Raw genomic sequence first — 14,450 nt, 5'->3', positions numbered from 1 at the left:
AATTGTTTTGAAAGGCTCCGGCAGGGTCAAAAGAAATAGGTGTTGGCGCCGATGATGTCAGCAATATAGCGGACTTCCAACCCACCCGTGAGATTTGCTCTCGTCACGTCATGAGCACATTACCACCTTCAGATACCCAAATGCATCTAGTTTCTTTATTGATGTGAACACATGGGGTCATCTCGGCTATTATTTCGCTATATGGCATCTAGGCACAAGTGGTTTTCATTATCCTCCGCCTCTCGATATGACGTAGGAGTATAAAAAGCCTGAAGCTCAGGATACCCTTTGACTAATTCTGATTGGAAAAGTCATAATCCGACACTAATACTTTTGTGCCCCAGTGTATCCTCGAAAATACCAGCTGCCGATTCGAACAACCATCCTCGGTAGTACTCGAACGCCCGGAATCAGTATGTGCTGCAGTTTGAAAAGTTTGGGTGCGGGGTATGATAATGATAATAATAGCAATTTCGACATCTACATGGATGATTAGATAACAAGATAAGGAAGAAGAAAAAAGAGAAAACTACGGCAGACCCACCGGGAGTCGAACCCGTGACCTGCCGAGCCACAATTAACACTCTAAGCGCTAAACCATCAAGGCCTTCATGCTGAAATGGAGATTTTATTCGCCTCTTATATGCGGTACGCAAAGGAGCGCGCCGCAATTGTGACAAGGTCGCGCAGGTGGCAAAGTGATTCGCCGAAATAGTTCCAAGTAATCGTATATTTCGATAGTTGTAAAGATTTTTCTCAACATATTGTATCTATAAACCTCAGTGATATAAACGATTATCATTGCAGTTGCTTTAACGTTTGAATGGCCTTTTTTAAAGTTTTTTTAAAAATCGAGGCCAGCAGGGTCAGAGTCAACCAATCAATTGTTTTGAAAGGCTCCGGCAGGGTCAAAAGAAATAGGTGTTGGCGCCGATGATGTCAGCAATATAGCGGACTTCCAACCCACCCGTGAGATTTGCTCTCGTCACGTCATGAGCACATTACCACCTTCAGATACCCAAATGCATCTAGTTTCTTTATTGATGTGAACACATGGGGTCATCTCGGCTATTATTTCGCTATATGGCATCTAGGCACAAGTGGTTTTCATTATCCTCCGCCTCTCGATATGACGTAGGAGTATAAAAAGCCTGAAGCTCAGGATACCCTTTGACTAATTCTGATTGGAAAAGTCACAATCCGACACTAATACTTTTGTGCCCCAGTGTATCCTCGAAAATACCAGCTGCCGATTCGAACAACCATCCTCGGTAGTACTCGAACGCCCGGAATCAGTATGTGCTGCAGTTTGAAAAGTTTGGGTGCGGGGTATGATAATGATAATAATAGCAATTTCGACATCTACATGGATGATCAGATAACAAGATAAGGAAGAAGAAAAAAGAGAAAACTACGGCAGACCCACCGGGAGTCGAACCCGTGACCTGCCAAGCCACAATCAAACACTCTAAGCGCTAAACCATCAAGGCCTTCATGCTGAAATGGAGATTTTATTCGCCTCTTATATGCGGTATGCAAAGGAGCGCGCCGCAATTGTGACAAGGTCGCGCAGGTGGCAAAGTGATTCGCCGAATATTTCGATAGTTGTAAAGATTTTTCTCAACATATTGTATCTATAAACCTAAAAATACCGCCGCGAGGATAATCACGCGTACTGCGAAATTCGCCCACATATCGCCAGTCTTACGTGAACTGCATTGGCTGCCCATTGTCAGTCGGGTAAATTTTAAGATACTTCTGCTAGCTTTCAAAGCCATGCGAGGACAGGCCCCCAAGTACCTGTCTGACTTTTAAGAGATCCGTCAGTCACGGCGAGTACTTCGATCAGCAGATACCATCTCGCTAGTGCTCCCGCGCACAAGGACTAGACTTGGCGAGCGTACATTCCAGTGTGCCGCAGCAGCACTCTGGAATGACCTCCCTAGTAATATTCGAAATGCGGACTCCATCACAACTTTTTAAGACACTCCCCAAGACCCACCTTTTTCAACAACATTACGAACATTAGAATTGTTTATTGTTGTCAAAGACTATACTTCTTATAGAGACTCTGTTTTTGTTAAGCGCCTTTGAACGGCCCAATATAGGACTGATAAGGGCGCTATATAAATGTGATACATAGATAGATAGATAGATAGTTACCAAGTTACCAAGGTGACCATTTCCGGCAAATATGTCGTGACGAGCAAAATGTTTCCGCAACAATGATTGATGATCCACTATTAATGCTATGAGCAATCATTGTATACAGGCAGTGAACTTGACGCACGTAGTATAGCTAGTTTCGAAAAAAATTCAGATACCCCTAACGTTCACGAGCAATATTTTTCATCCATTGTACTTCGTGCTGTTTAATCAAACATAGGCTACATGAAAGTTGCAATGGGATTCAAGTTTCCGATGCGACCTGGTATATACTGTAAAGATTATCTTAAAACCATACAAATCATGCTGTAACTGCTGTGTGCGGACCAATCTTAAAACCATACAAATCATGTTGTAACTGCTGTGTGCGGACCAATAGAATTCAAGTCTTCCTTTATCGCCGTGACGTGACGTGACGTCATTTATTCTTGCCGAATTCCGTGTATGACCCCAGAGCCTCCTAGTGGTCGTTATAAAACTACCATTACCACATAACAAATTCTATTATCATCACATTGATTGCTGTTTACATCCGATATCATTGTTTGCAAGCTAAAAGAGATCATGAAATATTAATTTGATATGGCAATTGATTACTGATAAGGAATGAAAGACATTGTCAACATTTCATCGCAAGGCGCCGACTGACTGGCTACGACCAGACACCAGAAAAAGGTTATAGCGGAAGGGTAATCGTTACTTTTCAGTCGGAAAGCTAGCACTCATACATATCACAGTTTTTTATGCTCTCACCCACCAAGGGTTCCCGTATTGTTGCGTCTTGGTGCGTCTTGGTCCGGACAGGGCCCGATTTTTTTTGAAATGCATATTTTTAAATGAAACTTGACTTGGCATGTGAAAAACCTCTTGGGTCCCAAATTTAGATTTCAGAAAAAAACAAACTTTGAAGACATCAGCAGTTTTTACTCAGCAGCCCAAAAAGAATGTGACATTTTCTTATGAAGCCAACTATATTGTCATCGTTCATGTCTGGCCTCGCCTCACGTCGTGAACAACCTTCCCCGTGAAATTATCTTTAAGAAAATGAAAACACACATGTAGCCTTGAGAAAGTTAAGAAAACATTTAGAAAATAAAGAAAATAAAGAAAACGTTCGAGCAACAATAGCCATTTATACTGAAAATACTACATTACTTATAACTCTGAGAAGTTTTAACGGCATTGACAAAAACTAGGCCTAAATCTACTTGAACACTTAGACATGCCCTCAAAATGGGTACTCTTTTAGAATCACGTTATAAAAATACACCATCGAAACAAGAACAATAATTCCATTTTTTAATTCGTGTCAACTTGATAATTCCCCACCAGCTATTTTCATAGCAAAACCAGCTTAGAAAAGAAGTACTTGGCTTTTAAAAGAAATATTTTTTATGTGAATTCCAATGATACAAGTACATGCATGTGCAATTTTGTGAAGGCATACACAGCTCCACAGAGCGAGAGGTACACAATGCTGATATTGATATAGTCGAGTTTAACGATCTAAAACCGTATCTGAATATTCAAGTGCCCTTAAATGGGCAGATGTTCCGGCGTTCGATGCTATTCAACAATGGGTTGGCGACACCAGTCCGATCGTCATGATGCCATGCTTCTGTTCAGCCTCTGTGTCGATTTCGTAGTAGGATGTCTTTGGCCAAACCGTGTCCTAATCGTGATGCATGGGCCAGGTCGCGACACGGCCTCCAATGTTACGTCATAATGAAAGCTATATGATAGCTGTTCTACGATGATGTTTATTTCTAAACAAATACATGTACATGTCAATGTACCAGCGGGACATAGGCAAAAAGTTTACTTTCACGAACTACACAAAAAGGAGCCGGTTAGGATAAATCCATTCGATTTCTAACACGGTACCATAACACAATATTACACCTTAGCACACTCCTGTTCTCAGCTAAAGGGATAAAACAAAGCGATTAATGTTAATCTAGCAGATTAACCTTTAATATCATTACAATATTTGACCTTAATCCAATCGAAAGAACCAAATCTTTAACACTGAAATCAAACTTAAGTTACAACTACCGCCTTTCTTATCGGCCAGTGGGATATCGATTTCCAAACTTATACACAAAGCAGAGGCCTACAACGAAACTAAAGCAAAGTCTATTAAAATCTCACGATGTACACCTATACACCATATTTGTAGAACAGAAACCAAAACAAGCGCTCAAAATTGACAAAATACCAACCTGGCACACACCTTTCAACTAACAACCTAATTTAAACAGCAAAAACAACGCACTCGATACCTACGACACCCCAGCCGCTAAAACTAGATCCTTATATCCTGTTTCTAATCTGGGGTGTATGATTTTGGCTGATATACAATATCTTTTGTTTGCTGTCACAAAACAACTCGGGTTTAAGTACCAACAGTCAACAACCATAATATTTTTGTTTTGGAATTTCAAACCCGGACCTGTGACCCAAGATATTTGCCGATGATTCCATGTTGATAGAAATGAAGGTAAAAGACGTTTTCAATTTTCATGAAGTCTTGGTCAAATGCAGACAACAGATCTTTCCAAATCGGAGGTCTTGGGCATTTGAAACTGCAGTCTCATCAGATGAATATCTTCCAACCAGAAAGTCGTATGTTCATACTTTAAAGCGAGAGAAATCTATTGATTGGTGTCAAAACCACCGACCAGCACCCCGCGGAATCGGCCATATTTGCCCTTGACTCTTTAGGCCTACTGACCCATATAAAAACTGTTTCGTGGGGGTCGATGTTATCAAGATTTGCCCTGATGATCAGCCTTTGATAAAACAGTAGAACAAAGGGGATTTAGGTCTCGATGCGAACGGGCTTTGTCTAAAGACAATAGACATCTCTGCCAAGTGATTATGCAGTAGCAATCAAGCGAACGTCATACAGAAAGCTAACAGCAAGCTCGTTCATCCTCAAGTGAATCTTTTACCATTAGTATGACCATATTGCCTGACATGCGACGTCCGTCCCCAAGGAACACTCAGGTGGACGCACAGGACGGTTCTCTGATTAATGTCCCATGACCGCGAAGCAAACCTTCTTGCATATATTTGTTTAACCATTGGCAAATACAATGTAGTTTTCCTTGGTATAGAGGCCTAAGCTCTACCTTTGATCAACGGAAATCGTACAAGTACTTAAAACTAAACCCCAACACAACAACCCAGAATGTCTTCCTGTCGTCAAGAATCTATGAACCGCGGTTCATCGCTAATGTCCATCGTAAGGAGACAGATTAGACAGTAGAGAGGATGAGCATCATTTACGGCTCCGAGTCGAATACATTTTCAAAGCGACCAACCGCGTAAACATGAAGTAGAATGCTGAGAAACGTCAAAGATCAGTCGATCGCCACACACCTTTTAGAGAGACGAGACTGACGTCGTGGTCGGACGTCAGCAGGGTGCATGCGCAACTTCTCTATAGTAACATTAACAGGTGGGTACGATTGAGTGATTGATCAGTCCTAAACAATCATGTCAATCAAATAGGCAATGAAAGACTCGGTCCTGTTACGATGAATGTCAGTCAGCATCAAAAGCAGTATATTTTCCAGAAATTACGTTATGTGTGTCCAGTTGTGAAAAGATGTATTTTTAAGTATAATGTCTCATACGAAGGCTTCCCTTATGTATGACAATGGATGATTCCTATGTAATGACGATATTCCATATAGCCAATGCATCACTAGCTGTTTTATCAGACAGCCATTGGCATAGAAACTGTTCCGGGGCATCCAACCTAAACATTGTTATTACATGTATACAGAAATGTATCCGTATTCAATCTAACAGCAATCCAAATCCAGTGTTTGGGATATAACATCCCAGCACATTGCATTGGTTTATCACGTTGGCTTTGGCAGTCATTACCGCGAATGTCAACACCGCGTTAATCAAAATGAACTCCATTAAACGTCACAATACGTTACTCGAAGTAAACTCCCTCAACAGTTCCCGATGCATGATATGTCCCGATACGTTACTCGAAGAAAACGCCCCAAACAGTCAGCCAACAGAAAATGTCATTGTTCGTTACTCAAAATAAACTCCATAAACAGTTACCGAACAGAAAATGTCACTATTTTCGAATACGTATGTGGCAAACGAGTCCAAGTGTTCATCCCATGTGCACCGACTTGATAACCTCAATCCTTGGTTCTTCTTCTCTCCCATAGTGACGCTAACAATGATCTTATACCGATCAAAACATAAAGCTTTCACACTCTCCTTTATCTCCTCCGTGAGTATCTTACTCATCATAGGCCCCAGCCTTGGCGTGTATTTGAAACCTTCCAGGCGTTGCTCTAGGTTTTCCTTTATCACTGCTTCGACTTTCTTGTCGTTGAATCTTTTGTGAGGTTCCATCCGATACGTTGGCTCCAGCCGCATCGCATTCGTCGCGCTATTCCATGTTTGCCCGCTCTCGGAAGAAGCAGCCTTCCGATTAGTCGAAAATCTCGACGCCCATTTCTTGGCGAATTTCTTCCCGGCCATCAGCCCCATGAGAGAAGGTCCGGCCCAAGTCGGTCGCTGTGCCACTGGGGATTCCGCCTTTTGGGCTCCCGCAGCTTGACTCTTCTTTCGAAAGGTCGGGACGCCCTGAGCGGGCGGCTGCCCCGTTGATGACGCCTTGCGCATCCTTTCGCTGTGGCTCTCACTTGTGCTGTCTAACCTCTGCCTCCTCTTCCCGCTTGCTGGCGTTGAAACTTTCCTTGTCGTACTAGATAACACACTTTCCCCTGGTTTCCTAGTCTGTCCTCGAGCTGATTCTATCCCTGATCCGACTGATGACTGTTTCCTGAACGAATCCACCCCACGGTGCATTATGGCTTTGATCGCCTAGCGTCAACGAAATTAAATATTGGCGAACAATTATTGGTTCAGAGCTATCCCAAGTGGAACAAAGTATGTTGACTCTCCGAGCAACTAATAATCTACACATTCGCTTTGGAGGGTATGCTCAGTCCTGAAGTCTCCTGTTAAAATGTCCGTCCTTGCGCAAAGTTGGCACCGATTACAAATTAAACTTATCTTTTATCGTCGTTTGCGTACTTAATCGCGCCAGTGAAAGCATAATAAACATGACCTGTTCATTAAAACATACACGACCATAGCGAAGAATTTGTTCGAGTTTGATTGATATTATAAAGGCACACTTGATTTAAGTGCCTGTGATAGGCCCGTATGTTGATACAACTGGCGGTGTTTCGCCCGTACTGATTCTCCATCAGTGACTGACGCGTTGTCAACGAGCTGTCGAACGAAATGGCTGTGGACAATCTCTCTGTTCCCTAGCATTGCATCATTATGAGTAGGTTCATTGCCATGGAGCGCTTACCGGTCAATGCGAAGCCATCCAGTCCAAATCTTTGTCTCTGTGTTGTGACATTTTCTGTTGTCAGCGTATTACCTTTAAACATAACAAACGATTATCACATATAGGCAGATAAGGTCATCATTGCAGTGGCACCAGCCAATCTTGTCTGTCGTGTTTATTGTCATGGGTATTTGATTATGATACACTGCACACACTTGACATATGGATTTTGGTGACTTTATCTCGGGTATTGATCTGTTGGACCAACTTCCACAAATTATGAAGATAATCAATACCAAAACCTACGTTAGGCTATATAATTGTCTACTTCCGTCTTTTTAAAAATCCTACTAAAATCCCGTAACTTTATTTTGGTTCCAACAGTTTTCTGAAGATGGCGACACAATAATACATTTTATCGCTTGCAGAACCAGGTCTAGATGGCGCTGTGGCCTAGTCGTTCCGGTTGGCAGGGTTGTGCTGAGTCACTGCACATTCGAGGAAATGGCGATGATGAGGATCTGTGTTTTCGTGGGGAGCGTGCGGGAGGGACGAATGGGGGACAGGGTCCTCAGATTCGTCAGGAATCAACTGGACGCGAACAAGAAGTGCAAGGTGGATGTTATAGGTAAGTATACCCCCAGTCCGTTTCGTCATCCTGATCGTCTTTGTACCGGGGGACAGGACGAGGCGGTCCACTGTGTCCGGAGTGTAGGCTGTGCAGGCTCCACGCAGAGGTTTGGGTTTAGTTTGCTTCATTTTGGTTTATTTTGGTTCTTAAAATATATATCGTGTTTCCCGCGTTGTGACGTTGGGTGACGTCACATATCATTGCTCGGAAATCGCCAAGTCATCCCTTCGAGGTTGCTCGATTTGTTCCTTGAAGATATAACAAATTGCGGATGTACCAGAGTTATTTGAGAAGAATCGCAAAAAGAATAGATAGTGTAGAACCAGGCAAGATGAGCAAGCTGAAGCTAGTAATATTCCTTGGCAGCGTAAGAGATGGGCGAATGGGTGATCGGGTGTTGAAATTCGTCCAGGAGAAGCTCGAGAAAGAGATGTCGAAGAGATTTGACCCTGTGGAGATAGTTGGTGAGTTGGGCCTAATTCATTTCTGCTTCATTCGCTCGCCGACTCTGCATGCTCAATCACCAGTATTTATCCAGAAGTATTAAGGTAGCAGGAAGGGTTGGGCGTTTGTGGTTTCTGAGCCTGAGGGGGTTGGTGTCTGTTGACTGTGCTTTAAGAGAGACTAGGCATGGCGCCAGTCTCTCTTAAAGCACAGTCAACAGGCATTTGGTGTCAGTATTTGGGTAAGTACAGAATCAAGGCAGCTCAGAGAGCAATGATTGAACGATGCTGTGCCGGACAAGTCCAAGGATACTGCATCAGTCACGACCAACTTCTCATCAGAAAGCGTCACCACCAGCATATTCAATGTTCAGTTCCAACCTGTACCAGTCAAATGCACGCCTGTCAGCTCAGCGCGATATGGAACATTCTTCCGAAACTCAAGCGAGGGAGGTCTGCTCATTAGCATATCTCGCGCACTGCTCCTTCTGGTCAAACATCGTAGTGAAATCGTAATGGAAAACGTCTGGCTTTGCGCCAGACGTTGAGACTAATAAGTGAAGAACTAATAGGTGGGTGACGTCACATATCATTGCTCGGAAATCGCCAAGTCATCCCTTCGAGGTTGCTCGATTTGTTCCTTGAAGATATAACAAATTGCGGATGTACCAGAGTTATTTGAGAAGAATCGCAAAAATAATAGATAGTGTAGAACCAGGCAAGATGAGCAAGCTGAAGCTAGTAATATTCCTTGGCAGCGTAAGAGATGGGCGAATGGGTGATCGGGTGTTGAAATTCGTCCAGGAGAAGCTCGAGAAAGAGATGTCGAAGAGATTTGACCCTGTGGAGATAGTTGGTGAGTCGGGCCTAATTCATTTCTGCTTCATTCGCTCGCCGACTCTGCATAATGCTCAATCACCAGTATTTATCAAGGGTCACATCATTACGAAGATGATTCTGCAATCGTCCTGTTTTTCACCCGTAATTTATTTTGATATCGTGCTTTTTTCGCCCGACGAGGCAATTGGGCCTGTGAGAAATTTTTTTGTACGAATTTCTCTGATTGGTTGAAAATCTGCTAAAATTTGATGGCGGACGCGGAAGGGTTGTTACATAAATGAAACATTCCGATCACCAAGAAGCCGTAAAAATGATTTCGGGTCACAAGCCAATTGGCGTATGCCTCGACATTGGCAACATGTTGTGTGTACTGTCCACCGTGTAGTCTTATACCAGTTGATGCCCAGAAAGCTCTGACCAAGAGTAACCAGCCTAAACTCTAAGCTCTGACGTTAGGCTGGTTACTCTAAGCTCTGATATAACTCCCTTCCCCCTCAGAGTCCCCCTCGCCCTCGGTCCAAGGGGCATGTCGTACATAGGCCTATGGCAACAGCCGATGGCCACTGCCGGTGAGAAAGCAGGAGGTCGACAAGCCCATAGCGGAGCGTAGCGCAGCACTTTCTTTCCATTGATACACATAATCGAGTACACATAGGTAACTCACATTGAGAGTTGACGCCAAGTGTTGTTATCGGTATATTCAATTCTTCACATTGAATGCATGCCAGAGCTGCCCTATATTATCATCTGTGTCGGTCAGGTATTATTATAGGAAGTGACTATTTGGCAAGCCCGGCTCACCAAACAGCGCCTTTTTTCTGCCCGAGATGGAGAGCCGAACTCATGCATATTCAACCATCCAGGAGCTCATTATCATTCGTGGCAACACGGTCAGCAACACTGGAGTTACAGTGAAACGCCTTTAGAAATGCACACTAATGCATTTAACATGCTTATCTGTTAAATCACGTTTATGACTTTTTTTGTAAATCCATATTATTATAACGCGCTTTATACTACTCCCTCAAATTGGGACGTTTGGCGATGACCATTTAGCATTCCCCACACACGTTCCAATTCCATTTATTCCGTCAATAGGATGAGGCCGCCGAGACTACTAGATATGGCAAATCACGCTAGACATGTGTTGAGATTGATATCGAACTTCTAAGACATTTCATAAAAATACGAGAATGATGTTCATTTGCCATCAACAAAGTATTTGAGAATTAAAATTTTTTGAATTTTTAAAACCAAACAAATAATTACAGCTCCACTCGAGCGGTATTTGATGAGACACCCATTACTTTGCACTTCGGCATCATTTTTTTCAAAAATACTCCGATATTTTAGGCATAATCCACGGAGAATCTACTTTCGACACATTTTATGCGAACCCAAGAGATAATGGTTGCCTCACCAAAACCTCCGTGGTCAAAACTAAGAGGCTAATACACAATCCTTTACAAAAACGAAGGTTGTTTAGTACTCGTAGTCACTCCTATCCTTCATTATTTTTCAGTGAATGCGTTGCCTAAAAAAACGTGAAATACGCGTAACAGTAATAATGCTTTAAATATTGAATAAATGCCAGCTCTGGAAGCAATCACGTACAGAATATAATCTACATATTCTCTTCTTTTCTTTTCAGACCCGGCAATTCTTGACCTGCCTCTCCTGAAGAAGCCAATGCATTTCTACCAACACGCATCAGAAGTCCCCAAGAAACTCCAGCAACTCAACGCTATCGTGGAAAGTGCCGATGCGTACCTTATCCTCTCGCCGGAGTACAACCGCTGCGTCCCCCCAGCGTTGTTAAACACCATGGACCACATTCCACCCAAATCGTACAGGTGCAAGCCATCGGGAATGGTGCTGTACTCAATGGGTAAGCACTCGAAAACACCGAAGATTTCTCCGTATAGTCCATTTCCCAAGGCTCTCGGATTCTTTTCGATTTCAGACAAAAATGCATCAGTTAAACACTACTTTTCATATGAAACTTTAATGTTCAAAGTATCTAAAAATGCTTATTTTAATTGCAGGAATCAGACTACTGGTGTCAAGTATAGATTGGAAACAGTTTAATTCGTTTGGCAGCAGGAAATGATGTCCCCCTGCGAATGCATGATTGAAGTCAGAATGCTATCGTTTATTATAATGGATAATCGAATCCTCCTTTTCAGGTCCTCAGGGTGGTGCGTTGGCTGGTGTAGCGTTGCGTCCCTTCCTCTCTGAATTGGGATGCCTCCCCGTATCTCATTTTGTCACCATTGGAAAAGTCAATGAGCAGCTAGACGAACAGGGCAACACGGAGAACAAACATATACACAGCAGTTTCTCCAAGCTAATGAACCAGGTGGAGTGGTTTGGAGAAGCTATGAAGAACCATCGTAAGGATAACGCCCCTAAGGATGATTTTTAATTAGTGGAACTATGCTGCTGTGTGGAATCGCCAGAGTGCCGCACTGTCCTATCAGCTAGGCGATATATTGAATTTTTAATTGAAATTTACATTCATATATACCGCAAAATCCAAATTTTGCTTTAATAATAATATATAATATTGGAGTGCTTATATAGCGCTTCTCAGAACGATTGGTGTTAAAGCGCTACTCCCCATAAAACTTCCTGAATAACCAGGTCTTTAACCCATTTTTGAATGCTGCAGTGGACTCCTGGGAAGTTATGTTTTGTGGCAGCTCATTCCACAAGCGTGCAGCACCGACAGAGAAACACCTGTCACCATAATGCTTTAATGCGGTGTTTCAAAATATCGTCTGAATAGATGAGTTTTTAGCCCGCACCTGAAAATAGCAACAGTCTTAGCCTTTTTGATCTCAATGCAGAGCTCATTCCAAAGTCTGGCCGCCTGTACAAGGAAGCTCCTGCCAACGTACGTCTCCAGGCGATACCTTGGGATCCTCAGGAGACATTTGTCTTCGGACCTCAGGGATCGCCTGGAGTCACAGGATGGGAGGAGCTCGGATATGTAAGCAGGGGCAAGTCCGTTTCTTGCTTTGTATATGAGGGGCATTGTCTTGAACTCTATACGTTCACGGATTGGTCGCCAATGTAGACTTTTCAGCACGGGCGCTGCGTGATTCTGAACCTTTTGTAGCTTATCAAGTACATTTTCATCGGCACCAACGAGCAGGCTATTACAATAATCCAGTCTGGATATGACAGTTGATTGCACTAGAAGTTTCGTAGCTTCTTGCGTAAGGAGCTTTCGCATGCGGCCAATGTTTCGGATTTGAAATATAGCTGTGAAGAATCTCTGTGTTTCCGAGGGGTCCTTTTTGATCAGTTGAACAATCTAGAATAAAACATACAGCCTTCACTCACGGACGTGCGTATGGTCCATTGAATCTACTCACGGTGGTAACTTCAGATGAATCACATTCACATGTGCATGAAGATACTAGAACTCATCAATCAATGTATCGATCAAGGTCATCAACCCAAAATCAGATGAAACAGCCAAAAAGTACGAACAGTATTAACTACGACAGTCTTCGACTTCGATAGGCCGATCTCTTATTGACTGGTATAACGCTTTTGCTTGCTCCTAATATTTCAGTGTTTCCAATAGACGGCCGGAGAGACGATGACTTTTTAACAATGGAAAACTGAGAAAACGTATCAAATATGTTTTTCATCTTTCCCAATAAAGAGAGCACTCAAAGTGAAAAGTCTCAAAAACGTTAGCTAGAAATATTAGTGTGCGGTTACATGACGGTGATATAATTGCTTTGTACACGTCTTAGATACACACATTCATAGACAGATGAATTAAATTCTATTGTCAGCTTTAATTTTGTTCTTCTTGACTGTATTAACGACCATGTTGGCCAGCGTCAAGAAACTGCTTCCATTCGTCAGTGTCTCCATCTCGTGTAGCAGTGTATATTATCTAGTCCTATGGAACCTAGATGATGTATGTGTTCCACACGAGCATGAGCCATCGCTATTCTTCCAGTGATGACTGAGGTCATCACAGTTCCTCTCTGCCTCATTTTCATTGTACCTAATCATTTTTGAGATCTGGGTAGCAGTATGTAGCGTACAGCCGCCAAGAAATCATAAAGGACTGCGTGTTCTTTATTGTAACTCGGGGACACCATGAGCATAATGTATTCCACCACTTTTGTTCCAGTGTTATGTCGGGTAGGTTCTTTCTAGCAAATAATTAGTTATAAACCAAGTTCTGCTGCAACCGTAGCGGGAAAATGCTCTGTGGAATGACTTCTTTACTGATGCTTCCCGCCAGTCACGCGGATAATGGCCGGTGCTGATCCAGATGGTATATGAACACCGTCTCCTACACATTGTTGCTCCATCTTCCGTTGCGAGTCCAGAAAGATTCAAGTTGTCTTGTTCAGTCGCCTTCCCTTTGAACATATTCGCCATCCACAGGTACTGCTGCTTTGGGTCTGTGACGGAAGTATAGTCGTCCATGTTCAGGTCACTCCACCCTGTATAGGCCTGTTGAATGTGGATATTTTGTACATTATCCATTCTCTACGTAACTTTTCTTAGTGCGCATGCCCGGCCCAAAGGGTTAATGAGATAGGCCTGTAGTTTATATGCCTTCTGATTTGTGATTTGTTTGCTGGTGATCGCGCATAAATTGAGAGGACAAACACACAGCCCAGGAATGACAATAGCGGACACGGTAATCCTAAACTTTTGTCAACAGTGCAATGAAAGGAGACTGACTACCTCCGGTGTCGCCCGAACAAAGATACACTTCGTTCGAAAATGTTGGCGAGATCGTTTTTGATCGTAGAACCTTTATGATGGAAGAATCATCCACAACCATGCCGACTTCCGAAAGTCTCCTGATGGGTAATACGCAAAACGCCGGTAGAGAGACCATCGGGGCAGATACTGGCATGACTGGTACTCTATATATAAGTGAAGGGAGAGATGCTCGCCGACAGTACAAATACGCTAATCGCAGTCGGGTCGCTAATAGCATGATAGAGCCCGCTCTCGAGCGTTTGCAGGACCGCCGTTGAAC

The 14,450-nt window shown here is 43.0% G+C and overlaps 2 protein-coding genes across 3 annotated transcripts; one reads left to right on the top strand and one right to left on the bottom strand.

The window, feature by feature from the left end:
* Window positions 1-6,225: 6,225 nt before the first annotated feature.
* On the bottom strand, window positions 6,226-7,017 carry LOC135486840 (dynein light chain Tctex-type protein 2B-like). The gene has a single exon (XM_064769944.1). It carries the CDS (start codon window positions 7,015-7,017, stop codon window positions 6,226-6,228), a length of 792 nt encoding a protein of 263 aa, XP_064626014.1.
* A 967-nt stretch (window positions 7,018-7,984) lies between these two features.
* On the top strand, window positions 7,985-13,242 carry LOC135487148 (NADPH azoreductase-like). 2 transcript variants are annotated; one of them, XM_064770583.1, is made up of 3 exons: window positions 7,985-8,138; window positions 11,076-11,312; window positions 11,611-13,242. In XM_064770583.1, exons 1-3 carry the CDS (start codon window positions 8,015-8,017, stop codon window positions 11,847-11,849), a joined length of 600 nt encoding a protein of 199 aa, XP_064626653.1. In that variant the 5' UTR covers window positions 7,985-8,014; the 3' UTR covers window positions 11,850-13,242. The 2 variants fall into 2 exon arrangements, with proteins under 2 accessions (XP_064626653.1, XP_064626652.1); XM_064770582.1 differs by lacking the exon at window positions 7,985-8,138 and adding an exon at window positions 9,238-9,440.
* The last annotated feature ends 1,208 nt before the right edge of the window (window positions 13,243-14,450 follow it).

The sequence above is a fragment of the Lineus longissimus genome, chromosome 4 (genome assembly GCF_910592395.1).
Source record: "Lineus longissimus chromosome 4, tnLinLong1.2, whole genome shotgun sequence".
NCBI lineage: Eukaryota > Metazoa > Nemertea > Pilidiophora > Heteronemertea > Lineidae > Lineus > Lineus longissimus.
Note: the sequence above shows the minus strand (reverse complement) of the source record. Positions and strands in the feature narration are given on the sequence as shown.

Bases quoted from the DNA above. Each gene is read 5' to 3' on its own strand.
- LOC135486840 (XM_064769944.1), bottom strand. From the start codon at position 7,017: ATGCACCGTGGGGTGGATTCGTTCAGGAAACAGTCATCAGTCGGATCA.
- LOC135487148 (XM_064770582.1), top strand. From the start codon at position 9,248: ATGTACCAGAGTTATTTGAGAAGAATCGCAAAAATAATAGATAGTGTA. The intron at 9,441-11,075 runs GTGAGTCGGGCC...TTTTCTTTTCAG, and splicing joins TGACCCTGTGGAGATAGTTG to ACCCGGCAATTCTTGACCTG. The intron at 11,313-11,610 runs GTAAGCACTCGA...CCTCCTTTTCAG, and splicing joins AATGGTGCTGTACTCAATGG to GTCCTCAGGGTGGTGCGTTG.